At 48.2% G+C, this 22,052-nt stretch overlaps 1 protein-coding gene across 1 annotated transcript; it reads left to right on the top strand.

The window, feature by feature from the left end:
• The first annotated feature begins 342 nt into the window (after positions 1-342).
• LOC116975009 (retinol dehydrogenase 16-like) lies at positions 343-21,353 on the top strand. The gene is made up of 5 exons (XM_033023665.1): positions 343-465; positions 15,825-16,144; positions 17,672-17,930; positions 19,128-19,291; positions 20,995-21,353. The coding sequence occupies exons 2-5, from the start codon at positions 15,832-15,834 to the stop codon at positions 21,213-21,215; spliced, it is 957 nt and encodes a 318-aa protein (XP_032879556.1). The 5' UTR covers positions 343-465; positions 15,825-15,831; the 3' UTR covers positions 21,216-21,353.
• The last annotated feature ends 699 nt before the right edge of the window (positions 21,354-22,052 follow it).

Here is a 22,052-nt window from a genome sequence, read left to right as displayed (position 1 = left end):
CTCTCATTTGAATTGGACAAGAGATCTGATAAGGAAACGTGCCGATTAGATTTGCACAGCTTTGCTTAAAACTTTCTCCTTCCCTGGAGAGGAAGTGTGAGTGCCGGCAGGGAAAGGGTTGGCATTAGTGCAGGAACTGCATGATGTGAAGGAACTGAGGTTGTGCTGTTTCTCACAGTGGTTTAAGGAATGTAGTCGGAGAGCTGAACTTTGCCCTTATTTGTGTCAGCTGTTCCGTGCTGCTGTGGGAGGAGCTTTTGTCATTGCAAGTCTTCACTGTTCCTGGAAAATCTACACAGAGAAGACCACACACACACACACACACACACACACACACACACACACACACACACACATAGCTGGAGGGAAGCAGAACAGAGGCAACAGACAACGCCTCTGGTGCTCCAGAGCACATCAACATTAGGGCAAACTCTTTGCTGCACAAACTGCCGAGGTCGATCCAAGGTAAGGAAAGTTTGAGGTGATCTTCTCATGGCCTTTCTGAAGCTGTTGTTCTGGAATGTTTAAACTGTGAAGTGGCTCGGTCACTATGTACCCGGTATGTACGCACAGACCTTGGTGACTGTTTGGGTTCACTGTATTCTCTAACGCTCCAGCAATGCCAAATCCCTCTCCCAATCTTCGCCAGTTAATCTGTACTGAGAGGAAAGAAGGAGGGGGAAGGAAAAAAATCCCTTGGCTGTTGTACATCTTGTTCCTTCCCAACGGTGCCTCCTTCTTCAATAACTCATTGTGAATTCAGTTCAGATTAGGGTTGCCAACTTTCTCACTCCCAAATAAGGGACAAAAGGTAGCGTGCCCGGCTAATACGGGACTGTTGGCAACCCTATGTGCAACTGATGCGCATATGGGGGCCTGTGATTGTCTGCATGAGATAACCACTGATGAGGTGTTTGCACAGTAATCAACCTGAACCAGGACAGGTGAATCACTCGTGTGTGGCATCAACAGCACATGCAACACGCATGCTGTTGTATCAGATCTAGGATCTGTCTGTAAGCCTGCCCTCTGGTGGTTACAGAGTACAGATGCTCCACGACTTACGATGCTTCGACTTACGATATTTCGACTTTACGATGGTGCAAGAGTGATACACATTCAGTAGAAACCGTATTTCATTAGCCTGGCCTCATGGCAGATTTAAGGGGCATCGGTGCTCAGGGAATTGGGGAACGCTTCGACCGAACAGGGGCGGTGGTGGGAGTGGGGGTGGGGTGGGCGGTTGAGAGACGACAAAGGGATTTCATAATTAAAACGTGGAAATTAAAAACACTCCCAGAGGCAGAGGACTGAAGAGGAGAGAGAGGGAGGGGAAACTAACCCGGAGAATGAAAGCCCACAAGCGCCTGGCGGCCCAACCCTGAGCACTCTGGTGATGGTACAGAAGATTAGGTGTATTAATATATTAATTGCATTTTCGACTTACGATATTTTCGATTTACGATGGGTTTATAACCCCATCGTAAGTTGAGGAGCACCTGTAGTGGCAGTCAAATACGGGACAAGGACGGTCCCGTATGGGGCAAACCAATTTAGTCCAATATACGGGACGAACCAGCTAATACGGGACAGTTGGCAACACTAGCCGTTGTACATCTTGTTCCTTCTACAATAACTCACGTTTTAGTCAGTTCAGATGTGCTTTCCCCTGCAAAATGTCACCAAAACATTTCTGCCTCTCCAACTGTTTAAATCATAGAGTCAGAGAGTCTTGTGGAGCATACAGCATGGAAACAGGCCCAACTAGCCCACACTGGCCAACATGCCACATCTACACTAGTCCCACCTGCCCATATCACTCCAAACCTATAATATCCATCTACCTGTCTAAATGTTTCTTAAGTGATAGCACCTGCTCTGGCATTTTGTCACATACATCTACCACCCTTTGCGTGAAAATGTTACCCCTCAAGTTCCTATTAAATCTTCCCCCCTCTTTCAAGAGAGTTGAAGAGTGTTTACACAAATATCAAAGTGATTAAGATCTGACCACCATCTACATGGATTCAAATTGTTCATGCTGTAATCTATATTACTAAAAGTCTGATCTTGACCGCTTTTGGCCCACTGTGCTGCGATTTCCGGCCGTCATTTTTGGCCACCTCGCTCAGAGCCCCCCTCCGCCTTCCGGGACCAGAGGATTTTTCCCATCGATGATAAATCAGAGACATATTAATGTTTTTTTTTAAATCCCCATTCTCTCTGCTGCCCCCGCTGGCGGCAGGGGGAGGGACTATAACACCCGGAAGTGTAGTGCCTCACTCAGTCTCTGCCAGACCCAGGAAGCGAGAGGGTCACGGCTCTCTGAGCAGCGAATAACACTGAGCGCACGTCCACTCCACGGCGAGACGCCTCGATGCGGCTCTAAAGTGGCTGCAGCCCAATTGTTTGCCTCGCCTTTTTAACAAGTTTGTGTTCACAAAATGAATTTTGGTTGTCAGGTGGCTGCAGCCCAATTGTTTGCCTCGCCTTTTAAAAAAGTTTGTGTTCACAAAATGAATTTTGGTCGTCAGGTGGCTGCAGCCCAATTGTTTTCCTCGCCATTTTAAAAGGTTTGTGTTCACAAAATGAATTTTGGTCGTCAGGTGGCTGCAGCCCAATTGTTTGCCTCGCCTTTTTAACAAGTTTGTGTTCACAAAATGAATTTTGGTAGTCAGGTGGCAGCAGCCTAATTGTTTGCCTTGGCTTGGCTTTTAAAATCGAAGGTAGACACAAAATGCTGGAGTAACTCAAGGGGACAGGCAATATCACTGGAGAGAAGGATTGGGTAATATTTCAGGTTGAGACACTTCTTCAGACTGATGTCAGGGGAGTGGGCAGGACAAAGATGGAATGTAGTCAGAGACCATAAGACTGGTGGGAGAACTGGGAAGGGGGAGGGGATGGAGAGAGAAGAAAAACAAGGACTATTTGAAGTGCGAGAAGTCAATGTTCATACCGCTGGGGTGTAAGCTACCCAAGAGAAATATCAGGTGCTGTTCCTCCAATTTGTGTTTGGCCTCACTGACAATGGAGGAGGCCCAGGACAGAAAGGTCAGTGTGGGAATGGGAGGGGGAGTTGAAGTGCTGAGCAACCGGGAGATCAGGTAAGTTAAGACAGACTGAGTGGAGGTGTTTAGCGAAAAGATCGCCAAGTCTGCGCTTGGTTTCGCCGATGTAGAGAAGTTGACACCTGGAACAGCAATACAGTAGATGAGGTTGGAGGAGGTGCAAGTGAACCTCTGTCTCACCTGGAAAGACTGTTTGGGTCCATGGATGGAGTCAAGGGGGGGGGGGGGGGGGGGTAAAGGGACAGGTGTTGCCTCTCCTGCATTTGCAGGGGAAAGTACCTGGGGAAGGGGTGCTTTGGGTGGGAAGGAAAGAGTTGACCTGGGATTTTCGGAGGGAATGGTCTCTGCAGAAAGCAGGAAGGGGTGGAGATGGGAAGATGTGGCCAGTAGTGAGATCACATTGGAGGTGGCGAAAATATTGGAGGAATATATGCTGTATGCGACGGCTGATGTGGTGGAAGGCTAGGACAAGGGGACTCTGTCCTTGTTATGAATGGGGGGAGTGGGAGCAAGAGCGGAGCTGTTGGATATCGAGGAGACACCTGTATGGGGCTCATCTCCTAAAGAATGAGGACATCTCCGATGCCCTGGTATATAAAACCTCATCCTGGGCGCAGGTGCGGCGTAGACGGAGGCATTGGGAGTAGGGGAGTAGGGGATTGATTCTTTACAGCTCAGGATGTAGATATACAAATGCAGGCTGTGTGTAAAACAATGTGCAGAAATTCAATCAACCTCTTTGATCTTGAGGCGTGACTGTGTGGGAGTTGTAGAGATATGACTGGTTATTATTGGCAGGGCAACCATTCAGTTCCCTTGTCCTCATTCTGAACAGTTCAGTAACTCTGCGGGTATGATTGCAGTGGTCTTCTAAAGCAGACAAAGCATAGCTAATAGTACTTTGTACTTACACCCCAGCAGTATAAATATCGACCTCTCACTTCAAGTAACCCTTGCTTTCCCTCTCTCTCCCTTTTACACTGTGTTTACACAAATATCAAAGTGATTAAGATCTGACCACCATCTACATGGATTCAAATTGTTCATGCTGTAATCTATATTACTAAAAGTCTGATCTTGACCGCTTTTGGCCCACTGTGCTGCGATTTCCGAGAGAACAACGCCACCTACGGCCGTCATTTTTGGCCACCTCGCTCAGAGCCCCGCTCCGCCTTCCGGGACCAGAGGATTTTTCCCATCGATGATAAATCAGAGACATATTAATGTTTTTTTTAAAATCCCCATTCTCTCTGCTGCCCCCGCTGGTGGCAGGGGGAGGGACTATAACATCCGGAAGTGTAGTGCCTCACTCAGTCTCTGCCAGACTTAGGAAGCGAGAGGGTCACGGCTCTCTGAGCAGCGAATAACACTGAACGCACGTGCACTCCACGTGAGACGCCTCGATGCGGCTCTAAAGTGGCTGCAGCCCAATTGTTTGCCTCGCCTTTTTTAAAAGTTTGTGTTCACAAAATGAATTTTGGTTGTCGGGTGGCTGCAGCCCAATTGTTAGCCTCGTCTTTTTAACAAGTTTGTGTTCACAAAATGAATTTTGGTTGTCAGGTGGCTGCAGCCCAATTGTTTGCCTCGCCTTTTTAACAAGTTTGTGTTCACAAAATGAATTTTGGTTGTCAGGTGGCAGCAGCCTAATTGTTTGCCTTGGCTTGGCTTTTAAAATCGTTCGATGTCAGCACAAGAATCCATTCGGCCCACAATGTCTATACTAGCCCTCTGTAAACCAGTACCTTCGGCCCGCAGCACCCATACAACGCAACAGACAGCCCCCCCCCCCCTCCCCACCACTGGCGAGCAATATTGGAATTGGTGGAGAGGTGGAATATTGTGTTGGTGGCCAGCCCTCCCGTGTGATGCTGGGACCCAACGGGTCCCACTTTGTCTAGTAATTAATAAAGCCCTTGTTAGAATCAAGTACACAGGACAAGATGTTAAGAAGTCCCTTGTGCAATAGGTGGGGAGCATTTCACGACATTCGTTGATTGTTGAGAGTGATAGACGCTCAACATCGGTGGGGGGCGGGGGGGAATACGTATATCTTGGCCTGTGTATCCTTCAGGACAGTTGGGCACAGGACACATCATCAGTAGTGTACCCTTGCATCACTGGGTGTTTCGGCCTTTTAACACTATACACCCTCCACAAGGGCGGCCCGCTGCAGGATGATCAGCCCTCAGTGCGTGTCCCGTGTCAAACCGTCCCAAAGATTCACCCTGACGTACTTGGGGCCCAGCATGGGTCTTTCTGCTTGAGCCAAATCCACCGGCTGCTTCTTTCAGCCGCCGCTGAGAGTGATCTTATGGTCTTCCGCAGAGCCTGACCGTGGATTCCAAGCTCCTTCAGCAGTCTGATGGTAGATGACGCAACAAATCCTCTGCATCCCACTTCAACTGGATAGACTTTGGTGTTCCAGCCACGCTGCGTTGCCTCTGCAGCAAGCTCTGCGTAGCGCAGCTTCTTACGCTCATAGGCCTCCTCAACAGAGTTCTCCCATGGAACTGTGAGCTCTATGATGTAAGCAGTCTTCTGTGAAGGGGACCAGAACACCAAGTCTGGCCTGAGGTTGGTGGAAGCAATTTCAGGTGGAAAAATTAGTTGTCGGCCGATGTCCGCCAGCATCCTCCAGTCACGGGCCCTGCATAGGTTTCCTTCTTCTGATCTGGTGGAAGGATGTTTAGATGTTTTCAGTCCTTCTCGGACAAAGGTTGTTGCCCTTGGGGGGGGGGGGGGTTGCTTGCTCTCGGAGGCAAGGAGTTGGTCGCACACCGCCTGTTCTCAAGGGCTGATGCCAGGCTTTTTAGTACCAGATTATGCCGCCACGTGTATCTCCCTTGCGTGAGGCTGGTCTTGCAGCCGACCATGATGTGTTTGAGGGTCGCTGGAGTTGGGCAGAGGGCACAGGTTGGATCCTCGCCGTACCACTGATGGAGGTTCTTTGGTGATGGAAGCACGTCATAAGTCGCTCTGATGATGAAGCTGATCTTGCTTGCTTCCATTTCCCATAGTTCTTTCCAGCTGATCTTCCTCCGCTCCACACCTTCCCACTGCATCCATTGCCCCTGTTTGGCAAGAGAGACCACCTTTGCACTTCTTGCGGCCTCCTCCTGTCGCCGCACCACCTCGACCACCAATGTCCTCCGCTCTGATGTGGTGGCCTTTCGCCAAGTTGGTTTACTTGTCGTAAGGCCAAAGCCTCCTCTTCCCTGCTGGACTTGCCCCACGATGTCTTTGTGTCTCAGGGCTGATGAAGCTTGCTGTACTGCATCAGATGGTGTCCACTTCCGGCCAGTTACTAGGGGCGGCGCAACAGCACTGATGGTCTTGTCTCTAGAGTCCTTCAGTGTCATCTGGAGTCTTACTTTAGAACACTTGTATTCCTCTGTTAGACTGGTGAGAGGTAGTTCCAGGACCCCTTTGCCATATAGGCCGATGTTAGTTAGACATCGTGGGACCCCGAGCCATTTCTTCGCGTATGAAGTTATGGTTCGCTCCATCTTCTCCACAGTTGTTATTGGGGCTTCATAAACGGTCAGTGGCCACATTGTCCGAGGAAGGAGTCCAAACTGTAGGCACCAGAGCTTCAGTTTCCCAGGCAGTAGGGTCTGATTGATGTTCTCCAGGCCATTGACAATTTCTTGCCTTAGTTGTTGCACCTGCTCTTTGTCCTTGAGACTTGCGTTGTACCATCTGCACAGGCTTTTAACTGGCTGTTCAGACACTGTTGGTATTGGGTCGTCACCGATGCAGAACCTTGTGTCTCTAAGCACCCCCTTGACTATGGAGATGCTTCGAGATTTACTTGGTTTGATTTTCATTCGGGCCCACTTGATGTTCTCCTGCAGCTTTCCAAGTAGCGCTTGGTGCATGCTGCAGTAGTGGTTAGTGTTGTCATGTCGTCCATGTATGCCCTGATGGGTGGCAGACGGAGCCCAGCCCTGGTTCGTTCACCGCCCACCACCCATTTTGAGGCCCTGATGATGACTTCCATGGCCATTGTAAAGGCCAAGGGTGAGACTGAGCAGCCTGCCATGATGCCTACTTCCAAGCGCTGCCATGTTGTACTGAAGTCAGCTGTTGTGAAGCACAGCTGCAGGTCTTGGAAACAGCTCTTGACCAGTGTGGTGATGAGCTCTGGCACATGGAAAAAGGCAAAAGATTCCCAAAGGAGTTCATGGGGAACTGAACCAAATGCATTGGCCAGATCGAGGAAGATCACATGTAGGTCTCTCTTGTCCTTCTTAGCTGCTTGGATCTGGTGCCAGATCATGCTTGTATGCTCCAAGCAGCCCGAAAATCCTGGAATTCCTGCTTTCTGTACAGATGTATCAATGTACTTGTTTGTTACCAGATAGGTGGACAGCCTTTGTGATACAATGCTGAAAAAGATTTTTCCCTCGACGTTGAGGAGACATATTGGCCGGAATTGGCTGATGTCTGACGCATCCTTTTCTTTAGGTATTAGCACGCCACCGGCCCTTCGCACGCCTTGGGTATTGTTTGCTTCTTCCACACCACCCTCATGAGCTTCCATAGAAAGCGTAACACATCCGGTGCGTTCTTGTAGAGCTTGTATGGTACTCCGTTTGGCCCCAGAGCTGATGCTGCTCTTGCTCGCCGGACAGTGTTCTCTACCTCCTTCCATCTCGGAGGGCTGGTGTCCAGGTTGAATTAAGGTGGTTGAATAGGCGGGATGTCATGTGGGATGACTAACTGCTCATGCCTTTTCGTGTCTTGGTGGGCCTTTTCCAGGTGTTCCTCCAATTCCCGTTTTGATGTTTTCAAAGTTCCACTTTTTTCCTTTGCGAAGAGGTCTTTGATGAACTTGAAAGGGTCTTTGTAGAACCGTGTTCTTGTGTGTACTTTCTTCTTGCGAAGTTTCCTCAAGTTCTCTGCTTTTCGCAAGTTTGCCAATCGGGTCTTAATGTCCTCTTGGAGTAGCATGAGACCTTCTCTCTCTGCCTCAGTTGCTTTTTTCCATTGCTTTTTCAACTGTCTCCTCTCTCTGATTAGCCTCTCGATCTCCTGCTGCCTACTGGACTTGATTGGTGTTGGTAATTTCTTTCCACCTCTCCCTTTACTCACCCCAAACCGTTCTTCTCCGTAGCTGTAGATTGTGTTGCCCATCCTTTCAAGCTTTTCCACTGCTGTGCCCGCTTGTTGCTCCAAGATATGTATAAGGTCACTGTTGACCGTCTCCCACTCTTTCTTTTCAACAGCTTTGGACCATTTCACTCCAGGTTTGTGCCCTTTGATCTTTCCCTCCAATGGAGGTCTTTGTCGTTGTTGCGTGGGCTCCTCCACCGGCATTTCTGTGCTTGTATCACCCTCTTCAGTGACATGGGTGCTGATGCTCTGCGAACTTTGGTTTGAGTCCCGTCGCTGTGCTTCACTCGACTGATTTGACTGGTTGCTTCGTAAGAAGTACTGGTCAATGCGAGGCCCATGTCTCTGCTCTCTCAAGCACTTTTTCTTCCCTTGGTGGATCTTCAAGCCCTTCACTGATGTAATTTTCTCCCAACCACAAATGCACACCTGAAGTTTGTGTCCCGCAGCTGTTGTGGATGTCTCATGTGCCATGCTCTCCTTGTCCGTAGTCGTTTCCGTTCCTGGGTCTGTAACCGTGTTATCAATCGGTGAGCCATCTTGCGCCCCCGCTCTCGCAGGCTCTAGGGGTATTTTCTTTAGTTTACTTTTAGTAGCATTTTGCGGGTGTCTCCAACTAGCTGAAACACCGTTGGGGACTGCTGTCATGGGTAGCTAGCCCATTACGGCCCCAGTGGGGTCTGTTCCCTCCTGTCAGCTGTCTCTCCAAGCTGTCACGTGGACTTTCCCATGTTGTCAGCTGTCCTTTCACAGCAGTCACTGGACGAGTCCAGATTATCAGAATCAAGTACACAGGACAAGATGTTAAGAAGTCCCTTGTGCCAATAGGTGGTGAGCATTTCACGACATTCGTTGATTGTTGAGTGGTAGACGCTCAACATCGGTGGGGGGCAGGGGGGAATACGTATATCTTGGCCTGGGTAACCTTCAGGACAGTTGGGCACAGGACACATCATCAGTAGTGTACCCTTGCATCACTGGGTGTTTCGGCCTTTTAACACTATACACCCTCCACAAGGGCGGGCCGCTGCAGGATGATCAGCCCTCAGCGCGTGTCCCGTGTCAAACCGTCCCAAAGATTCACCCTGACGTACTTGGGGCCCAGCATGGGTCTTTCCGCTTGAGCCAAATCCACCGGCTGCTTCTTTCAGCCGCCTCTGAGAGTGATCTTATGGTCTTCCGCAAAGCCTGACCGTGGATTCCAAGCTCCTTCAGCAGTCTGATGGTAGATGACGCAACAAATCCTCTGCATCCCACTTCAACTGGATAGACTTTGGTGTTCCAGCCACACTGCGTTGCCTCTGCAGCAAGCTCTGCGTAGCGCAGCTTCTTACGCTCATAGGCCTCCTCAACAGAGTTCTCCCATGGAACTGTGAGCTCTATGATGTAAGCAGTCTTCCGTGAAGGGGACCAGAACACCAAGTCTGGCCTGAGGTTGGTGGAAGCAATTTCAGGTGGAAAAATTAGTTGTCGGCCGATGTCCGCCAGCATCCTCCAGTGTTCAATGTTCTCTCAAGCAAATAATGAGAGCAAGATTATTCCACCAAGATAGACTACTGAGGCTCAAAGGAAATTGGAGGAACAGTCCCTCACATTTAACTTGGGCAGCTTACACCCCAGCGGTATGAATATAATTTCTCTAACTTCAAGTAACCCTTGCTTTCCATCTCACTCCATCTCTCCCGCATCCTAATTCCCCGCCCAGTCTGTGTCTTCCTGATTAAATTTTATCTTTGTATGCCTCGTTGTCACCTTCCCCGAGCAAACAATAATCTATCCTACATTTTCCTTGAACTTCATCCCCTTTCATGTCTCGTTTTCACACTTTACCCTTCCATATCTCCGAAGAGTTACTCCAGTATTTTGTGTCTATCTTCAGTGTAAACCTGCATCTGCAGTTCCTTCTTACACAGTAGTTTGTGCACGTTTGGGTAGGAGGGAAATCTGTTTATGAAGCGCAAGACGTGTTCTACGCCTTCATTAGTCAGAGGGTGGTGGATCTGTGGAGGCCAAGTCAATGGGTATTATTAAGGTGGACATTGATGGATTAGTGATCAGTACGTGTGTCAGGGTTCTGAGGAGAATGAGGTTGAGAGAGAAAGATAAATTAGCCATGATCGAATGGCAGAGTAGTCTTGGTGGGCCAAATGGCCTAATTCTGCTCCTTTTGACGGCACGGTGGCACAGTGGTACAGTTGCTGTGTCACAGCTCCAGACACCTGTGTTTGCTCCTGGCTACGGGTGCTGCCTGTACGGAGTTTGTACTTGTGACCTGCATGGGTTTTCTCCGGGTGCTCTGGTTTCCTCCCACATTCCAAAGAAGTGCAGGTTTGTTGGTTAATTAGCCTCTGTCAATGGTAAAATGTCCCTAGTATGTATGATAGTGTTAGTTTGCATCGCTGGTCGGCCGAAAGGGCTATTTCCGCACACTATTTCTAAATTAAACAAAACATTTGAAATGCTGAACTCATGAGGACATGAAGGAATGAGCTTTAAAAACATTCATGCCACTGTCTGGGGTTAAAGTAAAGGCAGCAGTGATACTGAGGCCACAATAACAGTGTGGTACGGCACTGTGATCTTACGCTCTACCTACGAATCATATGTCTTCAAACTTTAGAGATACAGCGTGGAAATTGGCCCTTCAGCCCGAGCCAACCAGCGATCATCATCATAGTTTCATCCTACACTAGGGACAATTCACAGAAGACAATTAACCGACAACCTTGTGCATCTTTGGAAAGTGGGGGAATCCAGAGCACCCGGAGAAAACCCACGTGGACACATGACCATAAAAACACTTTTGTCTCTTGGCTTTTGACTTTGTCTTTCCGCTGACTGGTTAGCATGCAACAAAAGCTTTTCACTGTTCCTCGGTACACGTGAAAATAAACTAAACTAAGACACTTGTCTCTGGCACTGTAAAGCAGCAACTCGACCACTGTGCATCCCCTGGATTTAGGTTTATGTTTATTGTTGTTCCGTGAACCGAGGTGCAGTGAAATGTTTGGTGTTTGCACACTCTACAACAAAACTCATTTTAGATCACGGGCCGGATTGAGCAAAATGCGACCATGCGGGCCGGAACAGTTGTGCACGGGCGAACGCATGCGCGTGTCCTCCCACACCTTTCGTTGCTTTTGTTTTTTCAACTTCCTCTCATGTGCCTCAGTCTCTGCTATAACTACAAAGTGGTTCACTTTACGAATTTTGTTTCTTATGAAGATTGCCTAGCAAGCATTACTTTTATGATTGGTATTAACTGGTATTGGTAGGGTACAAGAAAGTTGTGATGAGAGAGAAAACAATGCTATTTTGGCTAAGGTTGTTTTGGTAACAGCACCCTTCCATTAATAAACCATTTGAAATCGAACATTAGCAGACACAAATGTAGACCTAACGAAACAAATTGTAAATGTCGGCTACACACCTAATTTTTATTACCCTGCTTCCAGTAATCAAATTCAAACAATTGACACAGTTAGCCTCTATTATTTATTGAAGTGATCACATTTACAATAATAGAATAGTCAGAAAATGAATGAATCACAATATTATTGGTCAGTGGGGGCGCTACAAGCCTGCAGCCCTGCCAGCAGCATGTTAGTTTTATCTACATTTTTAATTAATTTTGTGTGTCCTAATGTGTGTTTTTGGTGTCTCTCTGTGTGTCTTGTGTGGGGGGGTGGTGTGGGGGGGTAAGGGGGAAACCGTTTCGGTCGCCTCCAACACAGAGAGGCGACTTTTTCCATGTCGCCTCCCCTGTGGCCTAACATCGAGGATCGGTGCGGCCTTTCCCGGAGACGTGCCCGGGGCTTCAGCAGCGGGCGCAGCGCAGACTATCGTTGCAGAGCGGGCGAGCCCTCGCCAGGGGTGGCTAGCGGGGAGCGCTCCGTTCGCTAGCCCACGGCAGCCTGAACTCGCGGTCTGCGGAGATCCAGCTGGCACGGCGTCCGGGGCCTGGGATCCCCCGCTGGGGACCCCGGAGAAGAGCTCCGACCGCCGGCCCGCAGCCTACTTCTACAGCAGGCGCGGTGGGGATTTACCATCAGGAGCGAGGTTCCTCGCCGGGGACCCCTGGAGAAGAGCTTTGACTGCCGGCCCTGCAGTCTGCGGTGCTTCCGGCCGCAGCGCAGTGGGGACTTTAGATCTTCGACCGCCGGCCTGCGGCCTACACCATCTGAAACCGCGGTCTCCGGTGGGGAAACACCGATTCTGGACTTACCGGGAATTTTACCTTGTCTGCTCATCTGGACACCCACAGCGGCGGCTGTGGAGGGTTGAGGTCTCGACCACGGGGGAAAATGGAGGAGGACTGGCCAAATTTTGTGCCTTCCACCACAGTGATGAATGCTGTGGTGGATGTTTGTGTTCCATTTTGATTGTGTTTTTGTGTGTTCTTTTTTCATTGTACCGCTGCTGGCAAATTCAATTCACTTGCACTTTATGCATTTGCTTACATGTCGCAGTACATGGAACAGCGTCACTCATTTTTCACTTGCTGCTTCCAGACGCCTGACATCTCTTGGCTTTAACCGACCTGTCAGCATCAGGTAGGTATGTTGCAAAGCCTACCTGAAGTGTCGCTGAAAATCTGTCGCTGCGGGTGTGCGCGATTTTGGCGCCTTTTAGAGGGGGGCGGGTTTAAAACGCGATTTTCTCTAGGATGTTCAAATCGAAGATGTTCAGCCTAGTTAATTATTAACGAAAAATCACTGGAAGACCCCGTCGCAAAAGCTATTATTAGTTTTAAAGGCCTCGTATAATAGTTATAGTAGTTTAAAAATCAATCTCTAAACCCGCGACCACCGGCAGCTGTCAGGGTCGCATAGAGCAAATAATAGAAGGTAGGCTGCTTATTTTTACATTAAAAAGGGCTTCTTAAGATCCCTTTATATAAAGTTTAATATTGCGAGTAGCTCATTTTGGGCCCATTATATCCCGCAGTATTTTTCTGGGCATTTGAGGCACAAATCTACCGCAATGTGAACGTTCTAAACCAGCTCGTTCACAGGAACCCACTAGAAAGCTGATTTAAAATGGACTTTAATTTACAGCAATTGAACACTAAATTCCTTCCATTTGGCCTATAAATTAATGTAAATGAGATTTAAAAATCATGTTTTATTGTGAATTATTTATGAATATTATTTGGACACTTAGGCTATTTAAAAATGTTAATCATTTATTAAGAAATGGATAGATTTTTAGATCTAGTAATTGAAGTTTGAAATTAGCTACACTTGGGTAACTAACTAATTATATGCTTTAATTTCATATCATCCAAGTAAGATTATTTTATATTTGTTTCAGAATGGTTCAATCTACGATAACTGAAAATTTCATTCAGTTCTCTTAATTTTTAAGAAGGTTATGGGCTTTTGACTGTCCACGATCACAGCTTTTTTGTTATGTCCATAGAAAATCAATAGGGAACAAGATGCTAATTTCCGAGTATGAAAATGGCCATAACTTTTTAAATACTTGAGATATGAAAGTGAATTAGGTGTCAAATTAAACTTATTTTTATGCTTTATCTGATGGGATAAATTACAGACTTGATTTTTAAAATCTCAAAATTTTGTAACATTGCTACTTTATGCATTTGCTTACATGTCGCAGTGCATGGAACAGCGTCACTCATTTTTCACTTGCTGCTTCCAGACGCCTGACATCTCTTGGCTTTAACCGACCTGTCAGCATCAGGGACCAGTTTCTGGGCAGTTGTGATTTTCATGTCATTTAGATGTCTGTGTGTCAGCTGCGAGCGCAGTTTGGATTTGTTAATGTTCAATATGGAGAGGTGTCTGGTCTGGGGGGTGGGGGTGATGCACTGTTTGGTATGGGGGGAGGGCGATGTCTAGTCTGGGGGGAGGGAGGGTGTCTGGTCTAGCGGGGTGTCTGGCCTGGGGGCGGGGTGTCTGGCCTGGGGGGGGGGGGGGGGGGGGGTGGGGTTGAGCGGGTGTCTAGTCTTGAGGGAGGGAGGCGTCTGGTCTGAAGGGGTGTATGGCCAAAAGGGGTGTCTGGTCTGGGGAGGACGGGGGTGTCTGGTCCGGAAGGAGGGGGGGGGGGGGGGCAACGCGTCGGGTGGTCGCCAAACCCAGGCGAAGACTCACCTGCTGGTGTCCGGAGGGACACTGCGATCCACCCCGAGGGTCAGGAGCGGCCTCCATCAGCGCAGTGAGCAAGGCAGTCGCCGATGGCGATGGCGATGATGAGCCGGGTGCTGGGAGCGTCCATGGCGGCGCCGGGTGGGGGGGCCCAACCGCCAGCGTAATTCAAACTGCGGCGGCGCGGCCTCGCGCTCCCTCTCCCGCCGCGCGCGCGCGCAGTGGTCCCCGCTCGCCGTCGCGTGGGCGCGCAATGGTTGCCGCCCGCAGGAGCAAAGTTACGAGAGGAGCTAATCTTTGCGCGGGAGCGCGTCCCAGGTTCCGCTCGAGGCGCCGCCGCCCGCATCAAGTGAAGGGTTTAATTGTCAAATGTTCATTCTCACCTCTGGCATGCCCCCTGTCCCACTCAGCTACTCCAGCATTTGTCCGTCTATCTTCGGTGTACAATGTACAGATACATAATAAGTAGTCCTGAATATACTTCATTTCCCCCAAATCATCCCGCGGGCCCCTTTCGAGTTTGACACCCCTGCTCTACAATCAGATGATACTAAACATAAATACAATCAAGTCAAAATCAAGTACAGTAGGTAGAGCAAAGGGGAAGTTGCAGAGTGCAGAATATAGTTCTCAGCATTGCAGCACATCAGTTCCAGGGGACAATGTCCAATGTTCGCAATGGGGTAGAGGTGAATAAGCGAGTTCGGTATTCCGACTGCCCATGCCCAGGTCATAGGTTACTATGCATAAACATTGCTGTAAAGCAGTGGAGCTGTGTACATACACATTCATTTCTTCCGATTTTACCAGCTTTGTTTCTTCAAGGTAAGTAAACACTGCTTTCAAACTACAAAACAAGTTGCATTTATTGTTCCTTTGTTGTCGTCGGTCCGAGGTTGTCGGTTGGCCCGGCAGGAGTTGAGCTTCTTCTCCGCGCTGGCTGTGGGCACAACCTGTGTGGTCACAGGGAGAACATTAAATCTCCGTACAGACAGCACCCATAGTTAAGATCGAACTTGGGTCACTGGCGCTGTGAGGCAGCAACTCTACCGCTGCGCCACTGTGCCACAAACATCTCTGGTGTGGAGCCTGAGGAAACTATTTCATAATGACTTCATCAAATTGAAATATTTTCCCAAACACAATCATAATGTTAACGTGAAAGACACAAAGAGACTTTTCTTGGAGATTGACCAATTCTTGATTAGTAAGGGTGTCAAGGGTTATGGGGACAGGCAGGAGAATGGGGTTGAGAGGAATTAATAGTGGAGTAGAATGGCAGAGTAGACTCGATGGGCCGAATGGCCTAATTCTGCTCCTATGACTTATGAACTTATTAAAATGCTGGAGTAACTCAGCGGGTCAGGGAACATACCTGGGGAACATGGATAGGTGACGTTTAGAGGAGGGAACCTTGCTTCTGACCCGCTGAATGACTCCAGCACTTTTTGTCTTTTTTTTTGTAAACCAGCATCTGCAGTTCCTTGCTTTGTACAATAATTCTCAAGCTCTCTCTGTTCTTCCACAGCTGGGAAATGCTTGTCTACCTGGGCGTGATGCTGTTGTTCTGCTTCCTGTACTGGTGGTACAGAGACAGTAAGCAGATAACGGCGGTATCGGACAAGTACGTGTACATCACGGGCTGTGACTCTGGCTTTGGACATCTTCTGGCCCAACACCTGGACAAGCAGGGTTTCCACGTCCTGGCTGCTTGTTTCACTGAGCAGGGGGCCCAAGAACTGAAGGACAAGACTTCGTCAAGACTCAAAACCTTCCAGCTTGATGTCACCAACTCCGAAAGCATTGGGAAGGCCGCAGAATTCGTCAAGTCCCAGGTTAAAGACAAAGGTCATCTCAAACATTTTCATCTTTGCCATAGAGAACATAGTGGACATTTCATCTTTACCATAGAGAACATAGAAACAGGCCGTTCGGCCCAACTTGTCCATGCCGACCAAAATGCCCCATCCCCCATTTGGCCCTTTTACCAGCATTTGGCCTCAAAACTTAGATTTAGAGATACAGCATGGAAACAGGCCTTTCTGCCCACCGAGTCCATGCTGACCAGCGAGCTACCCGTACACTAGCACTATCCTACACATTAGGGACAATCTAAAGCCAATTAACTTACAAACCTGCATCTTTGGCGTGTGGGTGGAAACCAGAGCATCTGGAGAAAACCCACGCGGTCATGTGGAGAACATACAACTCCGGACAGACATACTGTATAATCAGGATCAAACCCTGTGCCACATATAAATCTCTCCTATCCATATACCTGTTATAATGTCATAGAGATGTACAGCATGGAAACAGGCCAATTGGCCCATGGCCCTCTAAACCCTTCCTATCCACATATCTGTCCAAATGTCTTTATAAAGTTGTAATCGTATCCACTTGTATAGCCTCCTCTGGCAGCCCGTTCCAGATACAGACTACCGTGTGAGTGAAAAAGTTGCCCGCTGAGGTCCCTCTCCTCTCATCTTAAGCCTGTGCCCTCCAGTTATAGGATCCTCTATCCTGGGAAAAAGACACTCTAAAGACACTCCTGCACTCTAAAGTAAATGATCCCATCCTGTCAAACCTCTTGCTATAACTAAAGCCTGCTACCCCAGACAGAACTCTGTCTCCATTCTAGTAGTGGAATTATGAAACATTTATTAGGAAGGCACAATATGATGCAGGCACTAAATAACACAGAGTGCTGGAGTAACTCAGCGGGTCAGGCAGCATCTCAGGAGAACATGAATAAGTGACATTTTGAGTCTGAGAAAGGGTCTCGACCCAAAGCGTCGCCTTTCCATGTACTCCTGAGATGCTGTCTGATCTGTTGAGTTACTCCAGCACTTTGTGTCCTTTTGTGCATTAACCAGCGTCTGCGGTTCTTTGTTTCTAAAACAGAGACACCTCGTGTTTTACATGTGTTTGATTTACTGTAAGTGTTTTTGAAATAACTCGCTTGTACTTTTAATAGCAAAACTTGATTTGCACGCTGGTATTTTTGGAATACCGCGCAGGTATTTACTGGTGACAGTGTGGTCACATATACGTTTTTGACTTGCGTGCAGATCTTCAAGCATGTAACCCCCGCATAAAATGCAGGCTGCTGTATAATAGGAATGCTCCTCCTGTATAGCCATCTGCATTTTATGCTGTGCTACATCCATTCTGATGAGTTATTTAGTATCATTGTTGCCTATATATATTCTGAAGAAGGGTCCCAATCCGAATCATCACTCATCCTTTTCCTCCAGAGATGCTGCCTGACCCACTGGGCTATTCCAGCACTTTGTGTCAATGTTTGGTACAAACCAGCGTGTGCGGTTCTTTGTTTCTACATTAAAGCTGCTCTGTTGTTTTGTTGAACGATCGCAGGGCTGTGGGGCCTGGTGAACAACGCCGGGATCTCTCAACCCTCTGGTCCGAGTGACTGGCTGACCATCGATGACTACAAGGTGCAGCTGGACGTTAACCTGATAGGACTGATCGAGGTCACGCTCAGCATGATCCCGCTGATAAAGAGGGCGAGAGGCAGGATTGTGAACATGGCCAGCATATGTGGCAGGCTGAGCAGCTTCGGAGGATCATACTGCATCTCCAAGTTTGGCGTCGAAGCCTTCAATGATAGTCTCAGGTCAGTACAGCATTGAGAACTTGTCCCAGGTATTGACTTTCTTTTTAATACGTGCACAGTACAATGAAACTCTGGTAATAGAGTCATACAGCATGGTAACGGCCCTTCAGCCCAGCTTGTCCACACCGGCCACCAAGTCCCATCTGTGTACTAGTCCCACTTGCCTGCATCTGGTACATACCCCTCTAAACTTAACCTATCCACGTACCTGTCTAACTGTTTCTTAAACGTTGCGATAGTCCCAGCCTCAACTACCTCCTCCGGCAGCTCATTCCATACACCCACTGCCCTTTGCATGAAAAAGTTACCCCTCAGATTCCAATTAAATCTTTCCCCCTTCACCTTAAACCTATGTCCTCTGGTTTACAATTCCCCTGCCTGGGCACGAGACTCTGTGATTCCTCTCATGATGTTATACACTTCTAGAAGATTACACCTCATCCTCTTGTGCTTCAAGGAATAGAGCCTTAGCCTGCTCAATCTCACCCCATTTCTCATACCCTCAAGTCTTAGCAACAAATCTGGCATCAAACACTGTTCTGGAAGGACTCAGTAGTTCAGGCAGCATCTGTACATACATAGTCATAGAGTGCGGAAACAGGCCCTTTGGCCCAAATTGCTCCCGCGACCATCTACACTAGTCCCAGCTGACTATCCTAAATATTATCTGCCAGAGCCATCTCCTGTCCCATTTTTGCTCCCCCGATTTCCTTTTTTTACTTGCTCCAGTTTACTTTAGTTTAGAGATACAGCGTAGAAACAGGCCCTTCGGTTCACCGAGTCCGTGCCGATCAGCAATCCCCGCAGACTAGCACTATCCTAAACCCACGCTGGTCATGGGAGAATGTACAAACTGCACACAGACCTCTCTCCACTTCCCACTCTGCTTCCTCCCCACTCTTCCCCCTCTGCCCCCTCCCCACTCTGCCCCCTCCCCACTCTGCCCCCTCCCCACTCTGCCCCCTCCCCACTCTGCCCCCTCCCCACTCTGCCCCCTCCCACACTGACCCCTCCCACACTGACCCCTTATTGTGATTCTGGACAGAAGGTTATTGGGTCACATCAGACGCCGCCGACTGGGGCATCGCAAACACTGATCCCTCTTTTGCCCAAAATCAATCGGATGAACGAAAGCACACACCTGCAAGATGGTTGAAAGTCGGTAACAATGCTATACTCTGTGCTCTGACGTTTCAGGAGGGATCTACAATGCTTTGGAGTGAAGGTGGCTTGCATCGAGCCAGGCTATTTCAAAACGCACTTAACCAACCCTGACATAATAAAGGAGAAATTCATCAAGCTATGGGACCGGTTACCACGAGATGTGCAGGAGGATTACGGGGATGACTACCTGGACAAAAGTAAGCAGTTTCTATTCATACTTCATGTGCTTTCAGGTCAATTCAATCTAATTGGATTTGATAATGATCCATATGGATAGTGCCACTGCCTCACAGCATCAGAGACCTATAGATCGTAGTTAAGTTGGAGTAATAGAGGCCAAGAGTCATACAGCATGGAAACAGACCCTTTGGCCCGACTTGCCCACACCGGCCAACATCATAAGTGATAGGAGAATTTGGCCATTCGGCCCATCACACCCAGGCCATTCAATAATGGCTGATCTATCTTTCCCTCCTAACCCCATTCTCCCGCCTTCTCCCCATAACATCTGACGCTCGTACTAATCAAGAATCTATCTATCTTTGCCTTAAAAATATCCACTGACGACCTCCGCAGCCATCTGCGACAAAGAATTCCACAGATTCACCACCCTCCGACTAAAGAAATTCTTCCTGTCCCATCTACACTTGTTCCACCGGCCTGCATTGGGCCCCTCGAAACCTGTCATAGAGTCATAGATTGATACAGAATGGAAACAGGCCCTTCAGCCCAACTTGCCCACACCGGCCAACATGCCCCAGCTACACTCGTCCCACCTGCCAGCATTTGGTCCACATCCCTCCAAACCTGTCCTATCCAGGTACCTGTCTAAATGTTTCTTAATGAGTGCATAGTGTTCAAGACCCTGATGGTTGTTGGGAAGCAGTTTTGAACCTGGAGGTTATGGTTTTCATGCTCCTGTACCTTCTTCCCAATGGTCGCAGGGAGATGAGAGCGTGGCCAGGATGGTGTGGGCCTGTGATGATGCTGGCTGCCTTTTTGAGGCAGCGCCTCCTGTAGATCCCTTCGATGGTGGGGAGGTCTGTACCCGTGATGGACCGGGCAGTGCCCACATCTCTCTGTAATCTCCATCATTCCTGGGCGTTCGAGTTGCCGAACCAGGCCATGATGCAACCAGTCTCTACTGTACACCTGTAGACGTTCAAGAGAGTATTCATTGCCATGCTGAATCTTCTTAGGAAGTAGAGACATTGTGCAGATGTATGCCCATCCCCCTCTTGGTCTCTTAACTTTTCCCAAATGATAATGGAAGTTTTTTGACTTGAAACTCTGCCTGTAGAAGCTCAATAGAGTATTTATCAACAGCCCTAATCTCCCCGATCTCCTAGAAACAAGGAACTGCAGATGCTGTGTTATACCAAAGATAGACACCAAGTGATGGAGTAACTCAGCGGGGCCGGCAGCATCTTTGGCGAACATGCATAGAGATGCTGCCTGATCCACAGAGTTACTCCAGCACTCTGTGAAACATCACCTATCCATGTTCTCCAGCGATGCTGCCTGACCCGCTGAGTTACTTCAACACTCTGTGAAACATCACCTATCCATGTTCTCCAGAGATTCTGCCTGACCCGCTGAGTTACTCCAGAACTCTGAAACATCACCTATCCATGTTCTCCAGCGATGCTGCCTGACCCGCTGAGTTACTCCAGCATTGTGAAACATCACCTATCCATGTTCTCCAGAGATGCTGCCTGACCCGCTGAGTTACTCCAGCACTCTGTAAAACGTCACCTGACCTGCTGAGTTACTCCAGCACTCTGTGTCTATCTCTTTAATCTTGAGATTGACAACATGAGCATGATTCATAAATCTAAACCTGATGCTCTCTAGTGTGGAGATGATTTGTTTTAAACCTGCTGTTGGGATTGTGTTGCAGTTTGTCTACTCATGAAGAAGTATATTGAGAAGCTGGCAGAGCCGAACCTGATGAAGGTCGTGTGGCGGATCCACCACGCTCTGACCTCCGTTCACCCTCGCTCGCGGTACGCCGTGGGAATAGACGCTAAACTGCTCTGGATTCCTCTCTCCTACATGCCGACAGCATTCACTGATTTTCTGTTGGGGTGGAACAAAGTTAAGCCAGCAAAAGCTGTCTAGTAACAACTTCCTTGAGACTGATGTGTAGGAAAGAACTGCAGATGCTGGTTTAAATCGAACATGGACACAAAATGCAGGAGTGACTCAGCAGGACAGGCAGCATCTCTGGAGAGAAGGAATGGGTGACGTTCCGATTCGAGACCCTTCTTCAGACTGGAGAGGGGTCAGTCTCGACTTCAGTCTTGACCCAAAACATCACCTGTTCCTTCTCTCCAAAGATGCTGCCTGTCCTGCTGAGTTACTCCAGCATTTTGTGCCTATCCTTGAGACTGATATTGTACAATGAAAGGGAATTGGAATAGAATCATAGAGTCATTGGAATATGGTAGAATAAAATTCTATTCTATCAGGACTAATTCTAATCAAGTATCATCAGATAAATCATGGTAAAAATGTCAACGCTAAATTACATTTATTTGTTGATTATTTTTGTAAACTTGATGGATATCAATGTATTGGTTAATTGTAACTGTGATGTGGATTCAAATGCATGTATCACCACTGGACATACATTTTGTCAAGAAAAGGTCATAATCCCGATGTATGTGTCTTCCTCCATTCTTTTGTTAGCACTAGTGTATAGACAAATCGTCTACAGATTACTGGACAGGATTCAACAGATTCCCTGTTGACTTTTTGCAAACCAATGAGGAACTTTCCAAGGCAGGATCGTCATAAACATTTCGTGTAGGTTAAAGTAGCCAATGTTTATCGCGAAAAGTGTGGTTGGAATTAGTAAGATTAAACGAGAACTTACCAGATTGAAGTTTGATCTTTATTTTATGAGGAGCTACGATGATGGATTACGTGAAGAGCCCGTCAGCCCGCATGCGCGTC

Source organism: Amblyraja radiata, chromosome 7 (assembly GCF_010909765.2).
Source record: "Amblyraja radiata isolate CabotCenter1 chromosome 7, sAmbRad1.1.pri, whole genome shotgun sequence".
Taxonomy (NCBI): Eukaryota; Metazoa; Chordata; class Chondrichthyes; order Rajiformes; family Rajidae; genus Amblyraja; species Amblyraja radiata.
Note: the sequence above shows the minus strand (reverse complement) of the source record. Positions and strands in the feature narration are given on the sequence as shown.

Excerpts from the sequence above, each read along its gene's own strand:
- LOC116975009 (XM_033023665.1), top strand. The coding sequence starts at position 15,832 with ATGCTTGTCTACCTGGGCGTGATGCTGTTGTTCTGCTTCCTGTACTGG. Across the intron at positions 17,931-19,127 it reads GCCTTCAATGATAGTCTCAG|GAGGGATCTACAATGCTTTG; the intron begins GTCAGTACAGCA and ends CTGACGTTTCAG. Across the intron at positions 19,292-20,994 it reads GGATGACTACCTGGACAAAA|TTTGTCTACTCATGAAGAAG; the intron begins GTAAGCAGTTTC and ends ATTGTGTTGCAG.